General features: G+C 44.6%; 2 protein-coding genes across 3 annotated transcripts; one reads left to right on the forward strand and one right to left on the reverse strand.

Annotated features, from left to right (window-relative positions):
• Nucleotides 1-2,021: 2,021 nt before the first annotated feature.
• dusp28 (dual specificity phosphatase 28) lies at nucleotides 2,022-6,149 on the forward strand. 2 transcript variants are annotated; one of them, XM_060905479.1, is made up of 3 exons: nucleotides 2,022-2,369; nucleotides 3,526-3,804; nucleotides 5,822-6,149. In XM_060905479.1, exons 1-3 carry the CDS (start codon nucleotides 2,022-2,024, stop codon nucleotides 5,945-5,947), a joined length of 753 nt encoding a protein of 250 aa, XP_060761462.1. In that variant the 3' UTR covers nucleotides 5,948-6,149. The 2 variants fall into 2 exon arrangements, with proteins under 2 accessions (XP_060761462.1, XP_060761463.1); XM_060905480.1 differs by lacking the exon at nucleotides 3,526-3,804.
• A 5,133-nt stretch (nucleotides 6,150-11,282) lies between these two features.
• On the reverse strand, nucleotides 11,283-26,840 carry LOC132871369 (vitamin K-dependent protein C-like). Its single transcript, XM_060905481.1, has 8 exons — nucleotides 26,753-26,840; nucleotides 24,155-24,312; nucleotides 24,039-24,067; nucleotides 23,859-23,953; nucleotides 15,700-15,840; nucleotides 15,477-15,598; nucleotides 13,495-13,612; nucleotides 11,283-11,833 (listed from the first exon to the last, which is right to left on the reverse strand). Exons 1-8 carry the CDS (start codon nucleotides 26,838-26,840, stop codon nucleotides 11,283-11,285), a joined length of 1,302 nt encoding a protein of 433 aa, XP_060761464.1.
• Nucleotides 26,841-27,888: the final 1,048 nt, after the last annotated feature.

A 27,888-nucleotide genomic window follows, 5' to 3' on the forward strand; every position in this document is an offset into this window, starting at 1 on the left:
GACGCTGATCTCTGTTTCTCTCACATAACTATGGTTACAGTGGGGGGGTGGGTCCTCTGGTAACCGCGAGAGTTTGACTCCCCACTCACATCTGTATTGCAGTGTGCCTTGCCAGACGGCAGTAGGTACCATTTTTATGATGGTCTTTGGTATGACCTGACCGTGAGTAGAACTTGTGATTGAGAGGCGGATACGCTAACCACTAGGCCAACTTGTGGTTGCTTATCATATACCTAAGTAATAACAGGAATTAACTTCTTGTGGACTTTCCAGAATATTAAACTATAAATGTATTTATTTATGTATATTATGTATCTTATTATTTTTTGTGAGAGGAAAAAAAGCCAGGGCGGCACGGTGGTGTAGTGGTTAGCGCTGTCGCCTCACAGCAAGAAGGTCCGGGTTCGAGCTCCGTGGCCGGCGAGGGCCTTTCTGTGCGGAGTTTGCATGTTCTCCCCGTGTCCGCGTGGGTTTCCTCCGGGTGCTCCGGTTTCCCCCACAGTCCAAAGACATGCAGGTTAGGTTAACTGGTGACTCTAAATTGAGCGTAGGTGTGAATGTGAATGGTTGTCTGTGTCTATGTGTCAGCCCTGTGATGACCTGGCGACTTGTCCAGGGTGAACCCCGCCTTTCGCCCGTAGTCAGCTGGGATAGGCTCCAGCTTGCCTGCGACCCTGTAGGACAGGATAAAGCGGCTACAGATAATGAGAATGAGATGAGAAAAAAAAGCCAGCCGCTGGTGCAGGAATGACTGCTTATCATGTCAAAGTCCTTCCCACGCCATGTGGTGCCGATCTCCATTTCCGTAGCCCTTGGCTTCTCGCCTATTACATAGCTAGGGTTACAGTGGGGGGGCTGGTCCTCTGGTAACTGCGAGAGTTTGACTACCCACTTGCATCTGTGCCTTGCCAGACAGCAGTAGGTACCATTTTTATGATGGCCTTTGGTATGACCCGACCGTGAGTAGAACTCGCGGTTGCTTATCATGTACATAAGTAATAACAGGAATTAACTTGTTGTGGATTTTCCAAAATATTAAACATAACTATAAATGGATTTTGGTGGTGTAGTAGTTAGCGCTGTCGCCTCACAGCAAGAAGGTTCTGGGTTTGAGCCCAGCGGCTGACGAGGGCCTTTCTGTGTGGGGTTTGCATGTTCTCCCCATGTCTGTGTGGGTTTCCTCCGGGTGCTCCGGTTTCCCCCACAGTCCAAAGACATGCAGGTTAGGATAATTGGTGGCTCTAAATTGACCGTGAGTGTGAATGGTTGTTTGTCAGCCCTGTGATGACCTGTCCAGGGTGTACCCCGCGTCTCACCTGTATTCAGCTGGGATAGGCTCCAGCTCACCTGTGACCCTGTAGAACAGGATAAGCGGCTACAGGTAATGTCTCATTATCTGTAGCCGCTTTATCCTGATCTACAGGGTCGCAGGCAAGCTGAAGCCTATCCCAGCTGACTACGGGCGAAAGGCGGGGTACACCCTGGACAAGTCGCCAGGTCATCACAGGGCTGACACATAGACACAGACAACCATTCACACGAACCCGGACCTTCTTGCTATGAGGCGACAGCGCTAACCACTACACCGCCCGAGGCGCGATTATTGCTAGTTGAAAACTTTACCCAATACCCTGCTACAGATAATGGATGGATGGAAATTAAAAATTGTAATGTTGACAAACTTCTGTGGTATAAAGGAACAAAACACTGCTGCTGTCGGAAAATTGTCTATACTTCGGATTGGTAACAGTAACTCTGTGTCGTTGATTAGTTTCTAACATGCACTGGAGTAAAACACGCTTTCAGGAAGAGTAAAAGATCGGCATTAGGACCAGGAAGACACCTCGTGGCTGCTCTGCTGTGCCTCTCTGATCATGGAATAAATTTAGCAGTGCAGTGTGTGTGTGCAGTATGTGAGGGACTCTGCAGCACTGGAAATCCACGTGCGTGAGTAACACTGGATAAGTTTTGTCTGATTAGACCGGAAGTAGTTTTGATCTTTCTAACACACACTGAGCTGAATGCTGCAGCTGTGTCAGGTCACAGACTCGCTGTTCATCAGCAATGCTCGCTCAGCCTGCAGTACCGAACTCATCCAGAAGGAGGCAGTAACTCTCTGCATCAACGTGTCCAGGCAGCAGCCCTGTCCTTCAGCCCGGATCAGCAGCACTCTGCGCGTGCCCGTGTACGACGATCCCAACGAGGACCTGCACGCGCACTTTGACCGCTGTGCTGACGTCATACTCGGTGAAGCAGCGCGCGGCGGCCGCACCGTCGTCTACTGTAAAAATGGCCGCAGTCGCTCGGCTACAATTTGCATCGCCTTCCTCATGAAGCACCAGAACTTACCGCTAACCCAGGCCTACGAGGTACTGCACCTCTCTTCTGGACCATTTCACCCCTTCTGAAGAGTCGTTCGCAAATGAATCGGCTCACATATACGAATCGGCTCTTCATGAGCGTTAAGAACCGACTCGTATATTCAAACCGTTTCTTCAATTTTTTTATTATTACTAATGAACATGAGATACATTTATCTTCTATATTATATTCAGTCCTTACATGTTCTTTGATGTGTCGTTCACGAGCAAGACGACTCTCTGAACCAATTCTTTTAGTTCAACATTGAGAATCGACTCGCATGTGAACTGGTGTTTCTTTTTTTCAAGGAATACATCAGTATTACGTATTTTTCTACTTATCTTCTTTTATATAGAGTACTTTCGACTTTTTAAAGTATAACACGTGCATGTTCATTAGTAATAATATTTCGACTCTTTGAATCGATTCCTTTGGATGAACATTGAGAACCGACTTGCATGTGAACCGGTGTTTCTTTTTTTCAGTTTTTTTTCAAGGAATACATCAGTAATACGCATTCTTTTCTATTTGTTATATTCTTTTATATAGAATACTTTCGACTTTTTAAAGTATCACACATGCATGTTCATTAGTAATATTTCGACTCTGAATCGATTCTTTTGAATGAACATTGAGAATCGACTCGCATGTGAACGGGTGTTTCTTTTTTTTCAAGGAATACATCAATAATGCATATTCTTTTCTACTAGTTATCTTCTTTTATATAGAGTACTTTCGACTTTTTAAAGTATCACACGTGCATGTTCATTAGTAATAATGTTTCGACTCTTTGAATCGAATCTTTTGGATGAACATTGAGAACCGACTCGCATGTGAACCGGTGTTCCTTTTTTTTTTTTCAAGGAATACATCAGTAATACGCATTCTTTTCTACTTGTTATATTCTTTTATATAGAATACTTTCGACTTTTTAAAGTATCACACATGCATGTTCATTAGCGGGGCGTCACTAGGAATTAAGCTTTACTGGGGCACTGCCCCCCGGGCACAATGCACCTTAACGTTCCTGATATACATCAAATCAAATCAAGTTTATTTCTATAGCGCTTTTAACAATAAACATTGTCGCAAAGCAGCTTTACAGAATTTGAACGACTTAAAACATGAGCTAATTTTATCCCTAATCTATCCCCAATGAGCAAGCCTGTGGCGACGGTGGCAAGGAAAAACTCCCTCAGACGACATGAGGAAGAAACCTCGAGAGGAACCAGACTCAAAAGGGAACCCATCCTCATTTGGGCAACAACAGACAGCCTGACTATAATATTAACAGTTTTAACAGGTATAACCCTCAACTGTCCTCATGGGGCCGTCCTTCACAGGAGCGGTGCGATAAAACTCCGACCAGACACAGGGCACCAGGATGGATCAAGCAGGTCCGAGGGGCAGAAGAGGCCAGCATCTCAATCCCAGGATCAACATGTAACTCAGAGGGACAGATTGGGGGGGGGGGATAGAGAGAGAAAGAAAACACGTTGTTAGGTATGCCCTAAAATATACATACATCTACTGGTAAAGTTAAAAAGGGAGAGTCTGTTCAAGAATGCATTAAGATGTTTATTTAAAACATACTCTATTGTCTTTCATATGCAGTAAACCTGCCAAACATTTCATGGAACAGCTAAACAGCTGAATAACCTAACTAATTTTATGTATTTGATTCAAGTTTTCTATTATGCAACCTCAACTCTCACGATTCACGAGCTTAGCTGGTTAGTTATGACTGACTAGCACATAGCCTACAACCTTAATCTAGCCTCTCTCACCCTCCTCCTCATCTGTCACTGTTTCCCTGCCCCTGTCTCTGCTTCGTGAGAAGAATTGTCTGATATCCATCTGGAAAAGTAATTTAATATCGTTTAATTCGATGTAGTTTAATGGGTTTGTTAGAATATGGTTTGCTTAGTTTTGTTGCAAAAACTTCGCTCTACCTTAACTCATCCAGAGCCCGTTCTCCGACTCATCCAAAGAGTAGACTCATCTCTCCAGTAGGCTAAATGGACTCGTGGCACGCCGCACACACGCTATGTTTACAGTGAGAATCTCCCAGACCAGGGGTGTCCAAACTGATCCATAAAGGGCCGTGTGGCTGCAGGTTTTCATTCCAGCCATGCAGCAGCACACCTGACTTGGCTCATTCAATCAACTGAACTGTCTTCACACAGTCAAATACTTGCAGCCACACCCACCCTTGATTAAAGGGTGGGTGTGTCAGTTGATTGAATAAGCCAAATGAGGTGTGCTGCTGCATGGCTGGAATGAAAACCTGCAGCCACACGGCCCTTTATGGATCAGTTTGGACACCCCTGTCCCAGACCAATCAGAAAATTAGTTAGAAAGAAGAGGCGATAGAAGTTTGAAACACACTCTGTCCTACAGCTTACAGTAGTAAGAAACTAGTTTGTTACGAAAATCTTTCAACATTTTTACTGGGGCACGTGCCCCAGTAAAAAAGGCCTAGTGATGCCCCTGTTCATTAGTAATGATGTTTCGACTCTTTGAATCGACTCTTTTGGATGAAAATTGAGAACTGACTTGCATATGTGAGCCGGGTTTTTTCCCCCTTGGGTTATTTTTTGTAGTAGGAAGCAATGATTATCATCATTATCATCATCTTCTGTTATTGTCTATGGGTAGTTTTCAGACCTTCAAACTGTCTTGAAGGCTTTTCCACGAGTGATGTGTCGCTCGGGAACAAATTGGCTCTTTTAGGTGAACCGAGTGAGACAACTCGCATATGTGAGCCGTTATTTCTTTCCTTAATCTTGTTTTCATAGCTGTAAGAAATGCATATTATGTTGTTCTTTATCATTTCGGCTCTGTTCAGACTTTTATCAAGTGCCTCAAATGCATCTCCATTACTAACGGTGATGTGTCGGCTCTCTGAGTCGGCTCTTTTAGATGAACCGTGAAAACCGACTTTTTTCTTTCTTTAATTTTTTTTTCTTTAGCTATAGGGAATATTTACTGTCTTCTGTGTAATTTCTGCCTTGTTCAGAATTTTTACGATTCTTGAATGCGTTTCCAGTAGTGACAGTGATGTCGGTTCATTGAGTCACTTCTTTTAGATGCACCTTTAGTGTCGACTCATGTGCATGTGCTGTTTCTTCTTTGTTTCTTTTTTTTTTGTAGCTGTAGGCAATGTTTTAATTTTATTCTCCCATTTTCTTATCAAGAGATTTCTATTTTTAAGTGTCTCAATGTCTAGTGATGTCACCGTGATGTGAGCTGTTATTTTAATTGCCACTTCAGTGCTTACATGGAAACCATTTTTGAGTTATGTCCACGATGAGATGTGTGTTTGACACTCAGCTAGCTATGTGTATAAGGCAAGTTTGTTATTGAAGGTGATCATTGGTCAGGATAAATGGAAATTATTCTCTGTCAAAGAATTACTTGTATTTTTTTTTAGTTGAAAACATAAATTTTGTTTCATCAGGTGGTGAAAAGTGCCCGATCAGTGGTGGAGCCAAACCCGGGCTTTTGGGCTCAGCTGGAGCAATACGAGCAGGAGCTGAAGAGCAGGAGGTCAGCAAGCAGCAGTTTGAGCATCTCTCCATCTTAAAACAAAACAAAAAAACCCTCCATGTCAAATCTCCCCTTTATCTTCTTATTTGATGCTTAACGTAGAGATTAATCGTGCTGAATGCTTTCTGAAAACCATGCATAGGTGCCTGAACAAGGATTTTGTTTTGTAAATTGCACTCCTAACTGTAACATTATGCATGACTTTTTATTTTATTTATTTATTTTATTCTCAGGTTTAAAAAAAAAAAAAGATTCATGAAAGTTGACTGCTATGCAAATTAATAAAAAGATTGATTGTGTGTCGTATTGAAAATGGACCCATAAATGACAGGAACTTTTTTCCCATTTTAAATGATAGTAAATTCATTTGAGCTTCATCTGCTTTCCAGAGCACAACCAGAACACAAAGGCCTGCGATTCAGCCAGCTTTCGCTACAGCGACTATTTCACTGAAGCCATATGTCACAAAAGAAATCCAATATCTCTTAAATGGTGTGTAGTTAATTATGTCTTCATGTATATATTAATCATATTGTTCTGTCCTTCCCATGCCATGTGGCGCATACGGCGGTGCCGATCCCCGTTTCCGTAGCCCTCGGCCTCTCGCCTATTACATAGCTAGGGTTACAGTGGGGGGCGGGTTCTCTGGTAACCGCAAGAGTTTAACTTCCCACTCACATCTGTATTGTAGTGTGCCTTGCCAGATGGCAGTAGGTACCATTTTTATGATGGTCTTTGGTATGACCCGACAGACACTGGTGCAGGAACGATTGCTTATCATGCCAAAGTCCTTCCCATGCCATGTGGCGCATAGGGCGCTGCTCATCTCCGTTTCTCTCACATAGCTATGGTTACAGTGGGGGGCTAGTCCTCTAGTAACCGCGAGAGTTTGACTCCCCACTCACATCTGTATTGTAGTGTGCTTTGCCAGACGGCAGTAGGTACCATTTTTATGATGGTCTTTGGTATGACCCGACAGACACTGGTGCAGGAACGATTGCTTATTATGCCAAAGTCCTTCCCATGCCATGTGACGCATAGGGCGCTGCTCATCTCCGTTTCTCTCACATAGCTATGGTTACAGTGGGGGGCTAGTCCTCTAGTAACCGCGAGAGTTTGACTCCCCACTCACATCTGTATTGTAGTGTGCTTTGCCAGATGGCAGTAGGTACCATTTTTATGATGGTCTTTGGTATGACCCGACCGTGAGTAGAACTCGCGATCTCCTGATCAAGAGGCGGACACGCTAACCACTAGGCCAACTCGCGGTAATCATATTGTACTACAAAGTAAAAAGATAAAACTAATGCACACGTTTTTCACCTTTAGCCAAAATGTAATTGATCAGATGAGACATGTTTGGTTTCTGAAGTTTGTAGTTTTTAGTTTTGCACCAGAGCTTGGATGCTAATGTAGCTAACCGGTAATGCAAGTCTGCCTTGTTTTCCATAAATATATCATGAGTAGGCGGCTGGGTGGTGTAGCGGTTAGCGCTGTCGCCTCACAGCAAGAAGGTCCGGGTTTGAGCCCCGTGGCCGGCGAGGGCCTTTCTGTGTGGAGTTTGCATCTTCTCCCCGTGTCCGCGTGGGTTTCCTCCGGGTGCTCCGGTTTCCCCCACAGTCCAAAGACATGCAGGTTAGGTTAACTGGTGACTCTAAATTGAGCGTAGGTGTGAATGTGAGTGTGAATGGTTGTCTGTGTCTATGTGTCAGCCCTGTGATGACCTGGCGACTTGTCCAGGGTGTACCCCGCCTTTCGCCCGTAGTCAGCTGGGATAGGCTCCAGCTTGCCTGCGACTCTGTAGAACAGGATAAAGCGGCTAGAGATAATGAGATGAGATGAGAAAATTATTCTGCAACTACATGAAAGTCCAATCAGAAGACATACTGCGCTGGTCAAATGCTTTGTAAATGGCTTATCATCACCGTTTTTGGGTATCAAAAACATTAAATGTATAGAAATGAGAGAGTGCGCAGAAAATCTAGATCTACTTGGAAAAGGCTGAAATCTTCATCTCTCCAGTTTGTCCTCAAGTTACTTTGTCTTACAGATGATACTAGCATTGTTGATCCACATCGATCAGCCATAACGTTATGACCACTGACAGGTGAAGAAGTGAGTAACACTGATTATTTCATTATATTGGCGCCTGTCAAGGGGTGGGATATATTCGGCAGCAAGAAAGAGAACAGTCAGTTCTTGAATTTGATGTGTCGGAAGCATGAAAAATGGGCGTGCGTAAGGATCTGAGCGACTTTGACAAGAGTCAAATTGTGATGGCGAGATGACTGGGTCTGAGCATCTCCAAACTGGCACATCTTGTGGGGTGTCCAGTTCCACAGAAGAGCTACTGTAGCACAAACTGCTGAAAAAAAGTTAACGCTGGCTAAAACAGAAAGGTGTCAGCATTAACTTCTTTTCAGTAGTTTGTGCTCCAGAAGCTCTTCTGTTCTTCGGGATCGGACCATATGGGCTAGCCTTCGCACCCCATGTGAATCAATGAGCCTTTGACACCGATGACCCTGTTGCCGGTTCACCGGTTGTCCTTTGGGCTTTTAGTAGGTACTAACCACTGCATACTGGGAACGCCCCACAAGATGTGCCATTTTGGAGATGCTCAGACCCAGTCATCTCGCCATCACAATTTGACTCTTGTCAAAGTCACTCAGATCCTTAGACCTGCTCATTTTTCCTGCTTCCAGCACATCAACTTCAAGAACTGACTGTTCTTGTGCTGCCTAATATATCCCACCCCTTGAAAGGTCTCATCTCATCTCATTATCTCTAGCCGCTTTATCCTGTTCTACAGGGTCGCAGGCAAGCTGGAGCCTATCCCAGCTGACTACGGGCGAAAGGCGGGGTACACCCTGGACAAGTCGCCAGGTCATCACAGGGCTGACACATAGACACAGACAACCATTCACACTCACATTCACACCTACGGTCAATTTAGAGTCACCAGTTAACCTAACCTGCATGTCTTTGGACTGTGGGGGAAACCGGAGCACCCGGAGGAAACCCATGCGGACATGGGGAGAACACGCAAACTCCACACAGAAAGGCCCTCGCCAGCCCCGGGGCTCGAACCCGGACCTTCTTGCTGTGAGGCGACAGCGCTAACCACTACACCACCGTGCCGCCCCCTTGAAAGGTGCCACTGTAAAAATATAATTAAAAAATAATATCGGCTGGCATTGAGTGGTATATCAGATATATTCCATTCAGCTAGCATGATACTGAATGAGTCAAAGACAAGTAGTTGAATGGAATATATCTGATAGACCATGAAAAAAAGCCAGCCAATATTATTACTATTATATTATTCAAAATTCTCAAAATCTGTATTTAATGAAGCAAACCTGGCAGCCATGCTTGTTTACAAATTGTCACAGGAGTTTTACATCTCTGACGTGTGACGTCATGTTGTCTTGACAACCATGCAATATCGTAAACCATATTCAACGCTCATTCTTCATTGGGTAGAGTGATGTAATACACGTAGGATAAGCGATATGCTAACAATATTGCATGCTATCAAACCAAATGAATGAAACTCGCTAGAAGGGACTAGAACATGTTTTTATTCCATCGACAAAGTGTTCTGTATGGATAACAATCCATGTTATTCACTTCATCTGTCAGTGGTCATAATGTTATGGCTGTTCAGTGGATTTTTTTTTTCCTCATTGTGTACGAGTCTCTTATCTACAGGCTTCACTGGTTTGCACCAAGCTCAAATCTACTTAGGATCTTACTAGCAAGTCTTTCAGTCTTTGGAGTAAAAGTTGCATTGTGGTCCCTTCTGAAGCCATGAACCCTATGCAGAACCCAGTGCTTTGAAGAGGGATGATTGTCCACAGCAGCCATATATAGTGTTCCAAACAATAAATGTATCTATAAAAGGATCAAATGTATGATGTGCCGTTCTTTATTAAATTAAAAAAAGAATTGCATTGGGAAATTGTTGTGGTATAAGTGGAATAAAACACGTCAGGAGTTATTATTATTGGAAAATAATCAACTTCTGGGTGGTAACAGGAAGTCTACTTCATCACACCACTCCATCGTCATTGATTATTTTATATAATGCAATAGCACATTACGGTTAGCGCTGTCGCCTCACAGCAAGAAGGTCTGGGTTCGAGCCCCGTGGCCGGCGAGGGCCTTTCTGTGTGGAGTTTGCATCTTCTCCCCGTGTCCGCGTGGGTTTCCTCCGGGTGCTCCGGTTTCCCCCACAGTCCAAAGACATGCAGGTTAGGTTAACTGGTGACTCTAAATTGAGCGTAGGTGTGAATGTGAGTGTGAATGGTTGTCTGTGTCTATGTGTCAGCCCTGTGATGACCTGGCGACTTGTCCAGGGTGAACCCCGCCTTTTGCCCGTAGTCAGCTGGGATAGGCTCCAGCTTGCCTGCGACCCTGTAGAACAGGATAAAGCGGCTAGAGATAATGAGATGAGATGACTAGACAGAGAAATCTTTTAGCTTCAAAATGATATATCAAACATAATTTTTTGACAACGACAAGTATATTAATTTTGCGACCAAACTCACCTACCCTTTTAATTTCCGCGCGGTAGTGAAACATGATGTCATCGGCAGGTTCCCCTTCTTGTGTACCATGTCACGTGTGATGTGGCACAGATTATCAGCAATGGCGGATAGAACGCGATTTCCACTTGTCGATTGCTGTGCCGATATTCACCATCGACCGTCTCCTTTGGGCATCACTTGCTATTTTCCTTCGCTTCTTTTCCGAAGCTGACAATCGCGTTCTATCTGCCATTGCTGATAATCTGTGCCACGTCACACATGACGTGGTACACAAGAAGGGGAACCTGCCGATGACATCACGTTTCACTACCGCGCGGAAATTAAAAGGGTAGGTGACTTTGGTCGCAAAATTAATATACTTGTCGTTGTCAAAAAATTATGTTTGATATATCATTTTGAAGCTAAAAGATTTCTCTGTCTAGTCATGTTGTCATAAAATATATTGTATTTTATGCCAAAAAAATACATCCAATGGTGGAATGGCACTTTAATGAGGGAACTCAGTTCTCATTGTAAAGAATGGAGCCTTCAAGTAGAGTAAGGTGTAGTCTTTATTACTTCAGAATGAACCACAGTCTTGTTTAATTTGTTTAGCCAATTTATCTGTAATTAGTACCAGATTATATTTCCTTCATTATCTGTGCAATTCTGGTCAACATAATTAATAGTGCATTGTCATAATTAACTTTGCACACAATAAGGATGACACTGATTTGATTTTAAAGTTTGGGGGCTTGTTTTTAAGAAGAGCCACTTCAGAAATAATTGAACAAACTAAACCTGGAATGATAGACAGAACAGAGCTGGAACAATGGCATTTGATCACAGCTCCTTTTTCACGCTATTAATCCAATCCAGATAATTGGAGACTTTGGTATAGATGCCTAGTTTGTCCGTGTGGCCACAGCCCTCGCCCCAGGACACAAGACCAATGAGGAACCACGTGTTGCGGTATAGCGTCATCATGGGGCCGCCGCTGTCACCGCTGCATGCGTCCTTGATGTTCCCGATGCTGCCGGCACACAGCACGTTCTGCGTCAGGTTGTTGACCATGTGCTGTGCGCACTCGGAGTGCTCCATCAGTGGTACGTGGATGTATCTGAGATCTGAGCTGTATGGCGCTTCCCCTTCTCGTTCCGCACCCCAGCCTGTCACCACCGTCATGGTGCCGTTGGCGTGGAGCACGCGCTCAGCCAGGTCTTGACTCGGCAGACATGCAGGGACGATGTACGTGCTGAATGTTACAGGTGACTTCAAACGCAGCAGAGCTATGTCATTGTCTGCTGTCTGGCTGTTGTATTTTGGGTGGGGGACAATTTTTTCCACAGGAAGCGTGACCTCAGTTTCTTCGAAGTCAAAACGTTTGTAGTCGCCTAAAGGTCATGAGGTTCCAGTTAGAACACAGCATTTGCACAATTCAGAAATAAGTCAGGACAAGTGTGCCATACAATTTTCACAAACATGGTAGAACAAAACTGTATCTCTGACCAAGTCACTTATTTGACTTCATGTTTGTGTTTTGAGCAATTCCAGCATTATGGATGTGACATTTGGACTCAAAATGGCAACAACTGACCTAGTTAATTTTTATTCCTTTCCAGTATTTTAAAATTTGTTGTATATTTTTAAGACCTCTCATATTGGAGAAGTCATGGGAAAAAAAGAATTCCCATAGTACATTTAGAACTCTAGAAAATGCCAAAAAAGACATGCGTTATGGATGTGACGGAAAAAATACCCCATTTCCAGGGTGACTACACATATTCATCAAACTCTGTGAAATTGCAAACATAATATCCAAATGCAGGCATGCATTTAATAAAGGAGTCTTAGCTGAAAATAAAAAAAGCCTTTGTTTAAAATATTTTCTATTTAAAGCAGAATCTAGGAAGAAAAAATCAGCGTTATGGATGTGACATAATTCCGTTATGGATGTGACGCGTCTGAAATAGACATGGCATATGTTTAGAAAATCAGCAATTTAACCACCATAACCCTTTGAAAAACTCTCTAAATATCAGCTAAAACTATCAAAGTTCTTAAATAATATTTAGGATGGCTATTGTTTTGCTGTTTTGTGGATTTTAGCATACATTTCTGTGGCTTGTGGCAATAATATAGAATTGTACATGATCAAAGTTGATTTTAGCTTGGGTTTTACATTATAAGAAAGAAAGACTGACAGTGACATATTAGGTTGGTTACAAATTGGTTCAACTTATTCACATCTGTAAAATACAGGCCTAGGTGATATCCCTGGGAGTGGTTTTGATGTATTACATGTTGCTTTATTTTTGCATGGTGAGGTTGACATTTACATGGAATTGCCCTTTTATAGATTACCAAAGTCATTCATTGGTTAAAATGAACCAGCTAATTATAACATGCCAGACAGTTGGCAGCTAACCTGCCAGCCACTAACCTGAAATGCCAGTAAGGCTAAGTTCCTAGCTAATAACCAAGCTAGAAAGCAATGTTTTTCAGTAGAGAGGTCTACGAAATGAGTTAAAGCTATATCATGAATGCAGATCATGGTTCTTTATCTATGTGGCTGCTGGCGGGTTGTCAAGCGGCGATACAGTCATGGAGAACATGCGGACACCCATGTGTGTTGTGCAGCCGCCTGCTGAACAGGAAAGGAAGTACAAAAATAGGCTGCTGTAAACTAAATACAGGTGTAGACAATCACTCATTACCTGCTTGTTCTCTATGACTCCCTTTCCACTTGACCATGTTCCTTCTGCCACAATGTGTTCAAATGCCAGCCAATGAAATGGCTACCTGATCTAGAATAGACAACAGCAATATTTCTGGAAAAAAAGGGCTCGTCATGAGTCCTCAAATTCTAAATAGCCTCGAGTTAGAACTTTTTCATAAATGGAAACTCTCTGTTGTAGGACTTGACATAGAACCTAGAATGTTTCTGGTTACTGGAACCTTTTTTTTAACCTAAAGGTCATTGCTGTTTTGTTCTGTCATCATTTTCACGTCATTATCAAGAAGTGACCAACCATAAAAAAAACTCAAAACAAACCCAATCTGACACTGAAGCGGGTGAATCCCTCGAGACAGTGAGCAGCGGTGAGAACCCAGACGTCATCAAGCAAGACGCCACCACAGTTAAATTTTCCTCTTGCATTCAAGAGAAGAGCCTGAGAAGGAAACACAAACATACATGGTACCATGTTGAAAAGCTTCAATACAATTGATCTGAATCAGAACTTAATATTGTTTTCAACATGCCTTGGTCAACCTCGCTGTCAACTCAGAAATGTAAGAACAATGGGAGGAGGGGATTTTAAAATAGGAGTGTACTCATCATCAGTAATGAGCATGAACATGCATGAACAGATTTCCTTGGTGATATACACCCTAGGAATACTGAGCTATTTACCAGAAAGAATCCAAAATGGTGAGGAATTGACCAGGAAGAAGCCATTTTTATTGAACTGCTCATTAAGGCTTAATTAGTCCATAACTTCATTAATAATTGTAATCAAGCAAATCTGGGTAGAAGTTATATGCACCCTAGGTACCCCTACCTTCTTGCCAGAAAGAATCAAATTTGGTGAAGAATTGAGGGAGAAGAAGCAATTTGTGTGGAAACTGCTCATTAGGGATTGATTACTCCATATCTTCATTATTAATTTCAATTATGGAAATCTGGGTGGAAGCTGGGCGGCACGGTGGTGTAGTGGTTAGCGCTGTCGCCTCACAGCAAGAAGGTCCTGGGTTCGAGCCCCGGGGCCGGCGAGGGCCTTTCTGTGTGGAGTTTGCATGTTCTCCCTGTGTCCGCGTGGGTTTCCTCCGGGTGCTCCGGTTTCCCCCACAGTCCAAAGACATGCAGGTTAGGTTAACTGGTGACTCTAAATTGACCGTAGGTGTGAATGTGAGTGTGAATGGTTGTCTGTGTCTATGTGTCAGCCCTGTGATGACCTGGCGACTTGTCCAGGGTGTACCCCGCCTTTCGCCCGTAGTCAGCTGGGATAGGCTCCAGCTTGCCTGCGACCCTGTAGAAGGATAAAGCGGCTACAGATAATGAGATGAGATGAGATGAGGATGAAGCTGGAAGATAAGGTTGCCAGGTTTCAGCAAAATACTCAACTCTAACAAAAAAACCAAACAAAAAAACCAAAACAAAACTAAACCAAAAAAAACCCATAGAAAAAAAGATTTGAAACTATCCCAAAACAGGGGAGATTCATGGTTCTTCATTTTCTCAGTCTTTGTGTGGGAAATAAGTTAACAATGGTGTGCATGCATTTCTGATTTACGTATTGATCCACCGTTCCATTGCTCATGTTCTACTACAAGGAAGAAATTTTCTGCTTGGGTCTTCAGAAATAAATAAATACATAAATTAATTAATTGATAGATAGATAGATAGATAGATAGATAGATGGATGGATGGATGGATGGATGGATGGCGGCACGGTGGTGTAGTGGTTAGTGCTGTCGCCTCACAGCAAGAAGGTCCTGGGTTCGAGCCCCGGGGCCGGCGAGGGCCTTTCTGTGCGGAGTTTGCATGTTCTCCCCGTGTCCGCGTGGGTTTCCTCCGGGTGCTCCGGTTTCCCCCACAGTCCAAAGACATGCAGGTTAGGTTAACTGGTGACTCTAAATTGACCGTAGGTGTGAATGTGAGTGTGAATGGTTGTCTGTGTCTATGTGTCAGCCCTGTGATGACCTGGCGACTTGTCCAGGGTGTACCCCGCCTTTCACCCGTAGTCAGCTGGGATAGGCTCCAGCTCGCCTGCGACCCTGTAGAAGGATAAAGCGGCTAGAGATAATGGGTGGAAGCTATATGCACCCCAGGCAGACCTACCTTCCTGACAAAAAGATTAAAAATCAGTGAAGAATCTCAATTCTCAAGAGAAGAGGTGATTTTTGTGAAATGTGGATGACGCTGGACGGACAACCAACAACACATGATGGCATAAACTCATCGCCTGTCAGCTGGATGGGCTAATAAACCAAAAAAGCATGATTTCCCACTAAGATTCTTGCTTATTCTTATACCTGCCAAGGACTCTCTCCTTTTCTGCCAACTTCTCCACCAGTGACCCAAGGCTGTGGACCTTTATCAGGCTTTGTTCTGTAGAACGACTTAGGAATCAAAATCTGTCCACAAGACTGCTTATCTGAAAATGTAAAAAATCAAACACACTGCATTTACCATTAAAAATATCAAGACCTGGAATGCACTTAAATTAATCTACAGCAAGAAAATCTGTGTCCTCACTTTTTGGAACACACTGTTTGAAATCTTCATGGAGTGTGTATCCATGAATACAGCTGCAGTAACATCCTGTCTTGTCTGACCTCTCGTGGCAGTTGTGATCACAGCCTCCGTTGTCCACAGAGCAGTTTTTGTATGAGCCACCTGAAGGTCAAATCAGTCCAAGTTTCATTTTGTAATAAAATTCCGAGATTTTTTTTAGTGTACACTTCTTTCATTGATGTTGCTCCATTTTCACTTTGGTTAATGCGTTCAACTGCCTGCTGCAGAGATGCCTACCCCAAATTTTGAATTTCAGTATTCTTGAAAACATTTTTCAGTATTTTGGAATGACTTTCAGTAACATTAATTTATGCGCATTTCCATTATAAAGAGGTATATATACCAATATGTTTAACATTTAAATTATTAAAAAGAACTGTTTTGTGTGAATTGAATAAACAAAACGCGAGCAGCCATCTCAACTGAATTTCCACTCAACAAATTTCTAGAGCATACAATATATCACATTTTTATAAATACAATAGTGTTCCCTGTTTGCAGACATTACGGTTGACTACCAATCGTTGGTATTGAATGTAACTCCTCAAAAGTATTATATTATATTGCCTGGCAAAATGTTCTACCTGTTAACGGATTCTAATAAAATAAAAAAAAAAGTCTTATTTCATGCCAAAGAGAGTCCGACATTGTTATCTTAATGTCCCAATATATAAATACTTCAGCATAATGCTTCAGAAGAGACATTGAATAAAATGACATTTATAATTGTATTTAAAACAGTGGAATGATCAATTTTTTTGCCACAATCCCACCAGCACTAATCATAAAATTCTGTTTTTGATCATAGTACATGTACATTTGCACTTGCAACACTGAAAAGACTTTGAATTAAAGAAGTACAGCCAGTGTTTGATATTTCAGTGAATAAAAATCATACATGTAAAAAGAAACTGAATAAGTTTAACTCACATTTCATGGCACTAATTGGCAAGTTCAACTCCAAGCACAGGTCAACCATCACCGCTTCAGCACGGGTCACGTTCCGTGTCTTTTCATCCACAGATTTCGTAAAAAATTGCTGGATACCCCCAGATTTACTTTCCGCCTGACTCGCCATTTCAGCATACTCCATATGTTTTTTTTGTAGTTGACATGCCGCGTGCAGTCATCGCGACCACCATGAGTGATGTTAATGTCAGTTCTACACAGTTTGCAGTGCGCGTATCCATTGCCCTTTTGACTGGGTGTAATGCACAGCCATTCTACCGTATCGAAAATAGCGCGAACAAATGTGCGGAATCTGCGCATGTCACACACAGCATGTGTGGTTGTCGTAAAAATAAATAGCCTAGCCGTGAATCGCGCATGGATTGAAAAAGTCGCTTGGACATTTAAAGGTCCCATGGCATGAAATTTCCACTTTCTGAGGTTTTTTAACGTTAAAATGAGTTCCTCTGACCTTCTTAAGTCACCCCAGTGGCTAGAAATTTCATAATGTGTAAACCAAACTATGCCCAATATTTGAGAATGGCGCGTCAAAATGGCACGTTGAGAAGCTCTTCCCTTGCCGACGTCAGCAAGGGAGATGATCCCCACGCCCCCCCCTCTGGATTCCCACCCACCGTATGGATTGCCCACCCAGTTGTAGTGAGGAGACCATAGAGGACACAACAACATGGCACCACCTAAGCGAGCGAAACATGGAAATTGTGCTGTACATGGATGTGACAACACAGAAAGGAGTCTGTTTTTACTTCCGACGGGAGAGCCCCTGAAGACGCAGTGGCTTAATTTTATTTACTTCAATAATACGCCGTCGAGTCTACCTAAGACGGTGTATGTTTGTCGGAAGCATTTTCCTGAGGAATGTTTCCACAACTTGGGACAGTACAGGGCAGGTTTTGCACATCAACTGTCACTGAAGCCTGGGTCCGTACCAAGCATCCCTGCCGCATCAGCCACAAACACCGAACAAGTAAGTGTATAACTGGTCGTTTTGCCGTGTTTTAAAATCGGTGCCACGTTAGCCTTGCAATGGCTACATTAGCTGTGCAGCTAACCGCTTCCTGCAGTTAGTCAGGTAATCTGCGCTACAAAACCAAAAAGCATGCAGCATGCTCTGTTAAACTGAGTTTAGTCTGGAAATTGACTGTAACTTATGAGCTTATGTTTTGCCCTGTTTTAAAATCGGTGCCACGTTAGCCTTGCAATGGCTACATTAGCTGTGCAGCTAACCGCTTCCTGCAGTTAGCCAGGTACTCTGCGCTACAAAACCAAAAAGCATGCAGCATGCTCTGTTATAATAGCCAATCAAAACAGTTTTTACAAAGACACCCACATTCTTTTTTTTAAGTCACTCGTTCATTTTATTTGTTTTTTTGTTCAGTAAAAACCCAAACATTTGTTGAATTTATTTTATTTCCTCACGTCGCACCTTAATGACGTCAGCTCGCGGTATTTTTCCCTTCGCGGTTTGTTCCTTCTCTCTCGCCATAGTAAGACACCCACATCCGCTTGTTCTGACCCACTGGAGGTAGCGTCACAGTGCTGTTAGCCAATCAGAGGTAACACGTTTACATGTCATGAATATTAATGACAAGACCTGCCCCCACCCTCTACCCTTCCCCGCCTCCTGCTTCTCATTAGCAAAACGACGCACTGGGAAAAGCGCTGAAATGGGGCTTTCTCCCAGGAGGCTATATCTACGTGCCGAGGGTTCATTTCGAGAAAGGCTGCGGATATAACATCCGGAAACCTCCATGAGCCCGTTTAAAGCATCAACAAACCACCATGCCATGGGACCTTTAAAAACAACTCACTGGAATTTTTAAAGACTCTCGTCTCGTCTCGTCTCGTCTCGTCTCGTCTTCTTCCGCTTTATCCGGGACCGGGTCGCGGAGGCAGCAGTCTAAGCAGGGAAGCCCAAACTTCCCTTTCCCCAGACACCTCGGCCAGCTCCTCGGGAAGAACACCGAGGCGTTCCCAGGCCAGCCGAGAGACATAGTCCCTCCAGCGTGTCCTGGGTCTTCCCCGGGGCCTCCTCCCGGGGGGACATGCCTGGAACACCTCCCCAGGGAGGCGTCCAGGAGGCATCCGAAAAAGATGCCCGAGCCACCTCAGCTGATTCCTCTCGATGTGGAGCAGCAGCGGCTCTACTCCGAGCTCCTCCCGAGTGACTGTGCTTCTCACCCTATCTCTAAGGGAGCGCCCAGCCACCCTGCGAAGGAAACTCATTTCGGCCGCTTGTATCCGCGATCTTGTCCTTTCGGTCATTACCCAAAGCTCATGACCATAGGTGAGAGTCGGAACGTAGATCGACCGGTAAATTGAGAGCTTCGCCTTTTGGCTCAGCTCCTTCTTCACCACAACGGACCGGTAAAGCGACCGCATCACTGCGGAGGCTGCACCGATCCGCCTGTCGATCTCACGCTCCATCCTTCCCTCACTCGTGAACAAGATCCCGAGATACTTAAACTCCTCCACTTGAGGCAGAACTTCTCCACCAACCTGGAGAGGGCAAGCCACCCTTTTCCGGTCGAGAACCATGGCCTCGGACTTGGAGGTGCTGATTCTCATCCCAGCCGCTTCACACTCGACTGCAAACCGCCCCAGTGCATGCTGAAGGTCCTGGTTTGAAGAAGCCAACAGGACAACATCATCCGCAAAAAGCAGAGATGAAATCCTGTGGTTCCCAAACAGGATTCCTTCTGGCCCCTGGCTGCGCCTAGAAATTCTGTCCATAAAAATTATGAACAGAACCGGTGACAAAGGGCAGCCCTGCCGGAGTCCAACATGCACTGGGAACAGGTCTGACTTACTGCCGGCAATGCGAACCAGACTCCTGCTCCGTTCGTACAGGGACCGGACAGCCCTTAGCAAAGAGCCCCGAACCCCATACTCCCGAAGCACCCCCCACAGAATACTACGGGGGACACGGTCGAATGCCTTCTCCAGATCCACAAAGCACATGTGGACTGGTTGGGCAAACTCCCATGAACCCTCGAGCACCCTATGAAGGGTATAGAGCTGGTCCAGTGTTCCGCGACCAGGACGAAAACCGCATTGTTCCTCCTGGATCCGAGGTTCGACTATTGGTCGAATTCTCCTCTCCAGTACCCTGGAGTAAACCTTCCCTGGGAGGCTGAGAAGTGTGATTCCCCTATAATTGGGGCACACTCTCCGGTCCCCTTTCTTAAAAAGAGGGACCACCACCCCAGTCTGCCACTCCAGAGGCACTGTCCCTGACCGCCACGCGATGTTGCAGAGGCGTGTCAACCAAGACAGCCCCACAACATCCAGAGACTTGAGATACTCAGGGCGGATCTCATCCACCCCCGGTGCCTTGCCACCGAGGAGCTTGCAAACCACCTCAGTGACTTCGGCTTGGGTAATGGACGAGTCCACCTCTGAGTCATCAGCCTCAGTCTCCTCAGTGGAAGACATGACGGTGGGATTGAGGAGATCCTCAAAGTATTCCTTCCACCGCCCGACAATGTCCCCAGTCGAGGTCAACAGCTCCCCACCCGCACTGTAAACAGTGTTGGCAGAGTACTGCTTCCCCCTCCTGAGGCGCCGGACGGTTTGCCAGAATTTCTTCGAGGCCGACCGATAGTCCTTCTCCATGGCCTCCCCGAACTCCTCCCAGTTCCGAGTTTTTGCCTCCGCAACTGCCCGAGCTGCAGCACGCCTGGCCTGCCGATACCCGTCAGCTGCCTCGGGAGTCCTGGAGGTTAACATGGCCCGATAGGACTCCTTCTTCAGCTTGACGGCATCCCTTACTTCTGGTGTCCACCACCGGGTTCGGGGATTGCCGCCACGACAGGCACCGGAGACCTTGCGGCCACAGCTCCGAACAGCTGCGTCCACAATGGAGGTAGAGAACATGGTCCACTCAGACTCAATGTCCCCCGCCTCCCTCGGAAGCTGGGAAAAGCTCTCCCGGAGGTGGGAGTTAAAGACCTCCCCAACAGAGTGCTCGGCCAGACGTTCCCAGCAGACCCTCACCATATGTTTGGGCCTGCCAGGTCTGTCCAGCTTCCTCCTCCGCCAGCGGATCCAACTCACCACCAGGTGGTGATCAGTTGACAGCTCAGCCCCTCTCTTCACCCGAGTGTCCAAGACATAGGGCCGGAGATCAGATGAAACGACTACAAAGTCTATCATTGACCTCCGACCTAAGGTGTCCTGGTGCCACGTGCACTTATGGACACCCCTATGCTCGAACATGGTGTTCGTTATGGACAAACCGTGACTAGCACAGAAGTCCAATAACAAAACACCACTCGGGTTCAGATCGGGGAGGCCGTTCCTCCCAACCACGCCCCTCCAGGTGTCACTGTCATCTCCCACGTGAGCATTGAAGTCCCCCAGTAACACAATGGAGTCCCCAGTCTGAGCACTCCTCAGTACCTCTCCCAGGGACTCCAAGAAGGCCGGATACTCTATACTGCTATTTGGGCCATAGGCACAAACAACAGCAAGAGCCCTCTCCCCAATCCGAAGGCGCAGTGAGGCGACCCTCTCGTTCACTGGGGTAAACTCCAACACATGGCGGCTGAGCTGGGGAGCTATAAGCAAGCCCACACCAGCCTGCCGCCGCTCACCACGGGCGACTCCAGAGAAGTGGAGAGTCCAGCCCCTCTCGAGGAGCTGGGTTCCAGAGCCCAAGCTGTGCGTGGAGGTGAGCCCGACTATCTCTAGCCGGTACCTCTCAACCTCCCGCACAAGCTCAGGCTCTTTCCCCCCCAGCGAAGTGACATTCCATGTCCCAACAGCCAGCCGCTGTGTCCGGGGATCAGGTCGTCGAGGCCCCTGCCTTCGACTGCCACCCAATCCACATTGCACCAGTCCCCTACTGCTACCTCTGTGGGTGGTGAACCCACAGGAGGTCGGGCCCACGTCACCTCTTCGGGCTGAGCCCGGCCGGGCCCCATGGGCAAAGGCCCGGCCACCAAGCGCTCGCATACGAGCCCCAACCCCGGGCCTGGCTCCAGGGTGGGGCCCCGGCTGCGTCATCCCGGGCGACGTCACGGTCCTCGGATTTTTCTCCATAGGGGTTTTGGTGAACTGCTCCCCTCCTTGAACTGCCACCTTATTGTGGTGGAGGGGTTTGTGTGCTTGAATGATCCTAGGAGCTATGTTGTCGGGGGCATTATGCCCCTGTCAGGGTTTCCCAAGGCAGACAGGTCCTAGGTGACAGGCCAGACTAAGAGCAGTTAAGAATTTTTAAAGACTTTATAATAATTCCGTACAGAATAACACTGTTTGCCGTAACATCGTATTTACGTAACTTTTCTGTACAAAATACGGCCAATCCGTACTAGTAGGCATCTCTGCTGCTGACAGCAGTGCAGTGGGATTCAGCCCTCGCTTCATCTCTACCTAAAGAGAGTGATGCAGTTGTGCTTTAGTTTGTCCACCTCTGCATCTGTACATTCTGATCAAACCAACCAGGTTACAAAGCTTAAACTTTCATGCTAATCCTGGAGTCAATGCATGTCGCGCTCGTTATCTCATCGATTACTAACTATGAGCACTGTGTAGCTGCATTGCATTTTGGGACTTTGTCTCCAGGGCGGCATGGTGATGTAGTGGTTAGCGCTGTCGCCTCACAGCAAGAAGGTCCTGGGTTCGAGCCCCGGGGCCGGCGAGGGCCTTTCTGTGTGGAGATTGCATGTTCTCCCCGTGTCCGTGTGGGTTTCCTCCGGGTGCTCCGGTTTCCCCCACAGTCCAAAGACATGCAGGTTAGGTTAACTGGTAACTCTAAATTGACCGTAGGTGTGAATGTGAGTGTGAATGGTTGTCTGTGTCTATGTGTCAGCCCTGTGATGACCTGACGACTTGTCCAGGGTGTACCCCGCCTTTCGCCCATAGTCAGCTGGGATAGGCTCCAGCTTGCCTGCGACCCTGTAGAAGGATAAAAGCGGCTAGAGATAATGAGATGAGATGAGACTTTGTCTCCAACATTGCACCAGTGTCTCCATTATGTCTACACTGGGTCTATCATTAATGTTATGTTAAACATGGTTTCACAATGCTGAGGAAGCTAACAGTGAAACCAGACCAGATAGCACCAACTAACAAATTAGCACCAGAATCATAAAACACATCACAAATATTTTAATATAAAAATAATTCATATGTTGATAATTCAAATTGGAGTTTTCCTAGACATTATTCAACAGCATATACACTACCATTCAAAAGTTTGGGGTCACCCAGACAATTTTGTGTTTTCCATGAAAAGTCACACTTTTATTTACCACCATAAGTTGTAAAATGAATAGAAAATATAGTCAAGACATTTTTCTGGCCATTTTGAGCATTTAATCGACCCCACAAATGTGATGCTCCAGAAACTCCATCTGCTCAAAGGAAGGTCAGTTTTATAGCTTCTCTAAAGAGCTCAACTGTTTTCAGCTGTGCTAACATGATTGTACAAGGGTTTTCTAATCATCCATTAGCCTTCTGAGGCAATGAGCAAACACATTGTACCATTAGAACACTGGAGTGATACCGTAGTTGCTGGAAATGGGCCTCTATACACCTATGGAGATATTGCACCAAAAACCAGACATTTGCAGCTAGAATAGTCATTTACCACATTAGCAATGTATAGAGTGGATTTCTGATTAGTTTAAAGTGATCTTCATTGAAAAGAACAGTGCTTTTCTTTCAAAAATAAGGACATTTCAAAGTGACCCCAAACTTTTGAACGGTAGTGTACTAAAAATATTTCTAAAGTGCTACTCCCAAACAAACCATGAGCTGGCCTAGTGGTTACCGCCTCCGCCTCTTGACTAGGAGATCATGAGTTCTACTCGTGGTTGGGTCATTGGGTTGTGGTCAAAGACCATCGTAAAAATGATACCTACTGCTATCTGGTGAGGCATGCCACAATACAGATGCAACTAGGGAGCTAAACTCTTATGGTTACCAGAGGACCAGCCCCCCACTGTAACCAGAGCTATGTAACAGGCAAGAGGCTGAGGGCTATCAAAACAGAGATCGGTGCCACCCAATGCGCCTTAAGGGCCTGGTTAGTACTAGGACAGGAGACTGCCTGAGAAGACCAGGTCCTGGCACAGGATGGGGACTCCCAAAACAATGTTGAAATATTGATTTAAAATGCTTCTGTAATTCAAACTCCTGTAGATGACAATATTTTCCTTCAAAGCCAGGGTTACAGGGGCAAACGTAGGACCAGAACTGATCCACACAAAATATTTTCTTGTAGGCATTTGGGACACACTGGCTCCCATACATATAATAAACAATGATATACAAAAACATGAGGTTTAGATGATGATGCCATGATTTACCTTAAATAAATCCAACACTCACCTTCATAAAAGTTCCAAAACCTTAACTGTAAGAGAAGAAGAGCAGACATTATCAAATACTGCATTGTGAAGGAGCACAGACGTAAGAATCATAAAATGAAGAAATGACTAACTGTGGCCTCATTGGTCTGGTAGACCTCTTTAGCCTCTTCAAAGTTACACCTCTCTTCCATACACTCTCGCTCCAAAGATGGAGCCTTGAGCTCCTCCAGAAAGGAATTGGCCCGTTTGGAGCGCAGGAGCATGTTTGCCTTTAAACTGCTGTAAAAAACTGATTCACACACGCACAAAAAAAAAATTAATAGATTTTTATGATTAGGGCTTGATACCCTAAAGTGGAATATATGGAACCGAATATGAATATATTTTTTGAACAGTTAATGTGTTCCAAACAAATATGAATCAAGCTACAAACAGGAACTATACTATTAGTTTATTCTTCTTTTTAGAAAGCTTGCCAGAAAGCTTCACGGTGTGTGCATTGGATTAAGTTGCACAAGCCCAAAGTTTTTATTTTTATGCAGAGCTTCAAATGAACCAAAGATGAAGCTCTCAGGCAGGCTTACTAGATTTCAGCAAAATTCCCATCCCAACTATGACTAAAAAATTGCTCAAAAACACTTCAAATTAGCCAAAACAAATCAAGAATTGGACAAAGGTAGGCATGTTTTTCTTGTTTTTCACAGTTCTGGCAATCTGACTTGCCAGTGACTACTATGAACAGAACAGTTGGCATCCAGGAAAGACTGGAGGGCTGCCAGGGAAGATATCTGGCTGCAGGAAAGACTGCACCAGAGGTGGTGGGGCCAATTACCCTTTCTAAATGTCTTTGATGTGTCTGCTACAAGGATTCCTTCTATCAACTACAAGCAAAACAAGAAGAAAACAGCCCAGCAGCCTACCGAGAGACAGGATGGAAGATGGACCAATCAGGACATGGTAATGACTGACATGGCGATGATGAATAATCAAAGGCTCCTGAGAGAATGCAGCTGTGGGTGGTCCAAAGTGACAACCTCCCTGGGCCTGTGAATCCACCAGGGGAAGGCAAAATGTTGTGGCAGCAACCAGATGACAGCTTACAATGCAGCTGCAGGTCAGAAAAGGAGGAATCATAGCCAGGTTGAGCACCATAGTGATCCCACTATTGCATCTGGTGAGACCAATTTTCCCAGCAAGATTTGCAACAACAAGCACAGTCCACAGTGTGAGTATCACAATGAAACACCAAGCATGGAGCCCACAAGAGGAACATCAGAGAAGCCAATTTGAAAATCCAAAGTCAAGTGGCCAAAATCCAGTGACAAAGATACATGGGAAAGCTTCAACCAGAGCCTACACATCACCCTCCAGGACACAAGAGGCAGCATAACTGCTAAACTGAACATCTTTGGTCACATCATCTACAAGAAAGGCAACAAGAGGAGGATCATTCCCAAGCAGAGCAAGAAACAGGAGAAGGAAATCCTCCAGCTGTTAAGGGAATGAGACCTTTTGCAGAGGAAAGCCAAAGACCAGAAAAAGGAGGGCTTGAAGAACCTGTAGAATCAGATCAAAGTAAGCCTCATACACCTGAGGTGAGCTGAATGGAGGAAGAACACCGAGCAGGAGCTGGAAGAATACATCAAAGACCAGCTCAGTGACAGCCAAAAGTAGAGCGCCCTCAGATTACCAGGGCACGTACCTTGCCCACCCAAGCCCTCCCTGTAGTTTGGTACCACTTTCCTCAAATGGTCTGAAGTCAAATAGGTGGTAACGTGAGCAAGAGCTGCATCAAATCCAGACCAACCTGCTCTACCAGGCTGCCTTTGAGAGAAAGAAGGAATGTACACAGATCTGTCAGCTGCATGCTCACAAGAAGGGTGGACATCAGGTGCAGAGGCTATACTGGAACATCTATCAAGCAGTTCCTGAAGTCTCTTGGGATCACAGGCTCTCAAAGACCTGGCAGAGGAGGAAGAATAAGCTTCTGGCTCTGTCTCCAAAGAAAGGACAAGGGGTGGGGAAAGCAAAGATCCTAGGGCTGGCTGCAGGGGATGGTAGGGAGACTATCACTGCTCCATGACCTCGAAATGTTTGATGACCCGAAAGACTCAAAACACTCAGTGACCTCAGGAACCATCACTGATGATGTGTCCCAGCACATTCTAGGATGATTTTCAAATCAGTGTTGTGGCAAATCCATATGGAACCAGTGGCATTGAGCACAGTTCTGGACACACCACTGATGATGTGTCCCAGCCTAGGATGAGTCTTCAAATCGAATCATCCTGCTTCTGGCTCTGAAGAAAGAACAAGGCATGGGGAAAGTAAGGATCCTGGGGCTGGCTGCTGGGGTGGTAGGGAGACGTCCTCACTGCTGCTCCACCACCTCAAGATGTTTGGGGATCAAAGGAGTGAACGTCACCATTGGAGGTGTGTCAGACAAAAATGCCCAGCAGGTGGACCAATCTGTACTCATACTGTTATAAAAAGTTATAATGCTATGCATACATCTCTGATTTATTTATAGATCTGACACTCCATACATGCTGTCCACAGGGCAGAAGATCTCTGCTTGGATCTCCAAAAATAAATAAAGAAAATAAAGAAAAACAAAACCTAGCCTTATTTCTGGTTTAAATACAAATACAGAATATTTGGAGCAAATAATATTTTATCATATTTTAATGTTATGGTTTTTTTTTTTTGCTTATATTGACTAAAGGTGCCAATAATTCTGGTTGTACCTGACATACAGACAGCAGAAGCAGCCCAGAAGAAAATAACTGCAAAGCAGAGGAAAAGGGTCCTCATCATGGTCACTGCGGACATAACAACACCCAAATCCTCATTATTATTTATTATATTAAAATATTCTTCAAGTAACAATGCAAAACATACATACATGTTAAAAATAATAGAAAGAGTGTGGGACTGGAGCATAAATTATTCCCGATTTAGCTCGACGTCTCAGGTTATCAGTTGCTTGAAAATAAAGGTTAAAAGGCAAAGGAAAGATGACTTACTACTGTAGATAGCAGATCTGACCAACACAGTCTGTTTCTTTCTCACAGAAGATCTAGATGGAGAAATGTGAGCATCAGAAATTGCAGGTTAGAGCTGGAATGCTTTTAATCATGTCACTATTCCTCAAACTCCATTAATTCCAATAATCTGGATATAAGCATATAGTGGCTAGATACACAGAGATGAAATATCAATAAGCTTCTGAATGTAGATCCAAATACAAGATCAAATAACGGTTTTACTTACATGTTGAAAAATAAAGAGCAGGGATGGTGGATGTTCTGTTGAAATTGTGTTAATGACTGACTAATGTGTATACTGAGACTCTGTTCCTGCCCTCTAACCTCTGGACAGCTCAAATTCAGAAATCTAAACCACTGGAGCTTACAATGTACTAAACAATCTAATCACTGCTAATGTGTTTGGACAAAAAGAATAAGAGTAACCTGATTATAAAATATGTTTTTAATCAACAACAACAACAACAAACATATAGTTTTTTTGTTAGTGCTTTGTAACAGTCAGAGGTAAAGCTATAACTTTGTACAGGACACACAAGTTTACATTTTGTAGTTTCTCAATAACAAGACAAGCTGCTCTGTGTGTGTGTGTGTGTGTGTGTGTGTGTGTTGTTACAACCCCAATTCCAAAAAAACATTGGGACCCTGTGTAAAATGTAAGCAGAAACAGAAAGCGATGATTTGCAAAACATGAAAACCTTATATATCATTGAAAATAGTACAAAGACAACATATCAAATGTTGAAACTGAGACTTTTTTTTTTTTTATAAATATATGCTCATTTTGACATGTTTCCAAAAAGTTGGTACAGGGGCAT

Source organism: Neoarius graeffei, chromosome 23 (genome assembly GCF_027579695.1).
Source record: "Neoarius graeffei isolate fNeoGra1 chromosome 23, fNeoGra1.pri, whole genome shotgun sequence".
NCBI classification, from domain to species: domain Eukaryota; kingdom Metazoa; phylum Chordata; class Actinopteri; order Siluriformes; family Ariidae; genus Neoarius; species Neoarius graeffei.

What these genes read in the sequence shown, in the direction of transcription:
- dusp28 (XM_060905479.1), top strand. Translation starts at nt 2,022, where the DNA reads ATGCTGCAGCTGTGTCAGGTCACAGACTCGCTGTTCATCAGCAATGCT. An exon ending in CGCTAACCCAGGCCTACGAG is followed by an intron (nt 2,370 to 3,525) that starts GTACTGCACCTC and finishes CCAATGAGCAAG; the next exon opens with CCTGTGGCGACGGTGGCAAG. An exon ending in CTCAATCCCAGGATCAACAT is followed by an intron (nt 3,805 to 5,821) that starts GTAACTCAGAGG and finishes TTGTTTCATCAG; the next exon opens with GTGGTGAAAAGTGCCCGATC.
- LOC132871369 (XM_060905481.1), bottom strand. Translation starts at nt 26,840, where the DNA reads ATGATGAGGACCCTTTTCCTCTGCTTTGCAGTTATTTTCTTCTGGGCT. An exon ending in AAGGAGAGAGTCCTTGGCAG is followed by an intron (nt 13,613 to 15,476) that starts GTATAAGAATAA and finishes TTTCCTTCTCAG; the next exon opens with GCTCTTCTCTTGAATGCAAG. An exon ending in CCGCTTCAGTGTCAGATTGG is followed by an intron (nt 11,834 to 13,494) that starts GTTTGTTTTGAG and finishes CATGACCTTTAG; the next exon opens with GCGACTACAAACGTTTTGAC.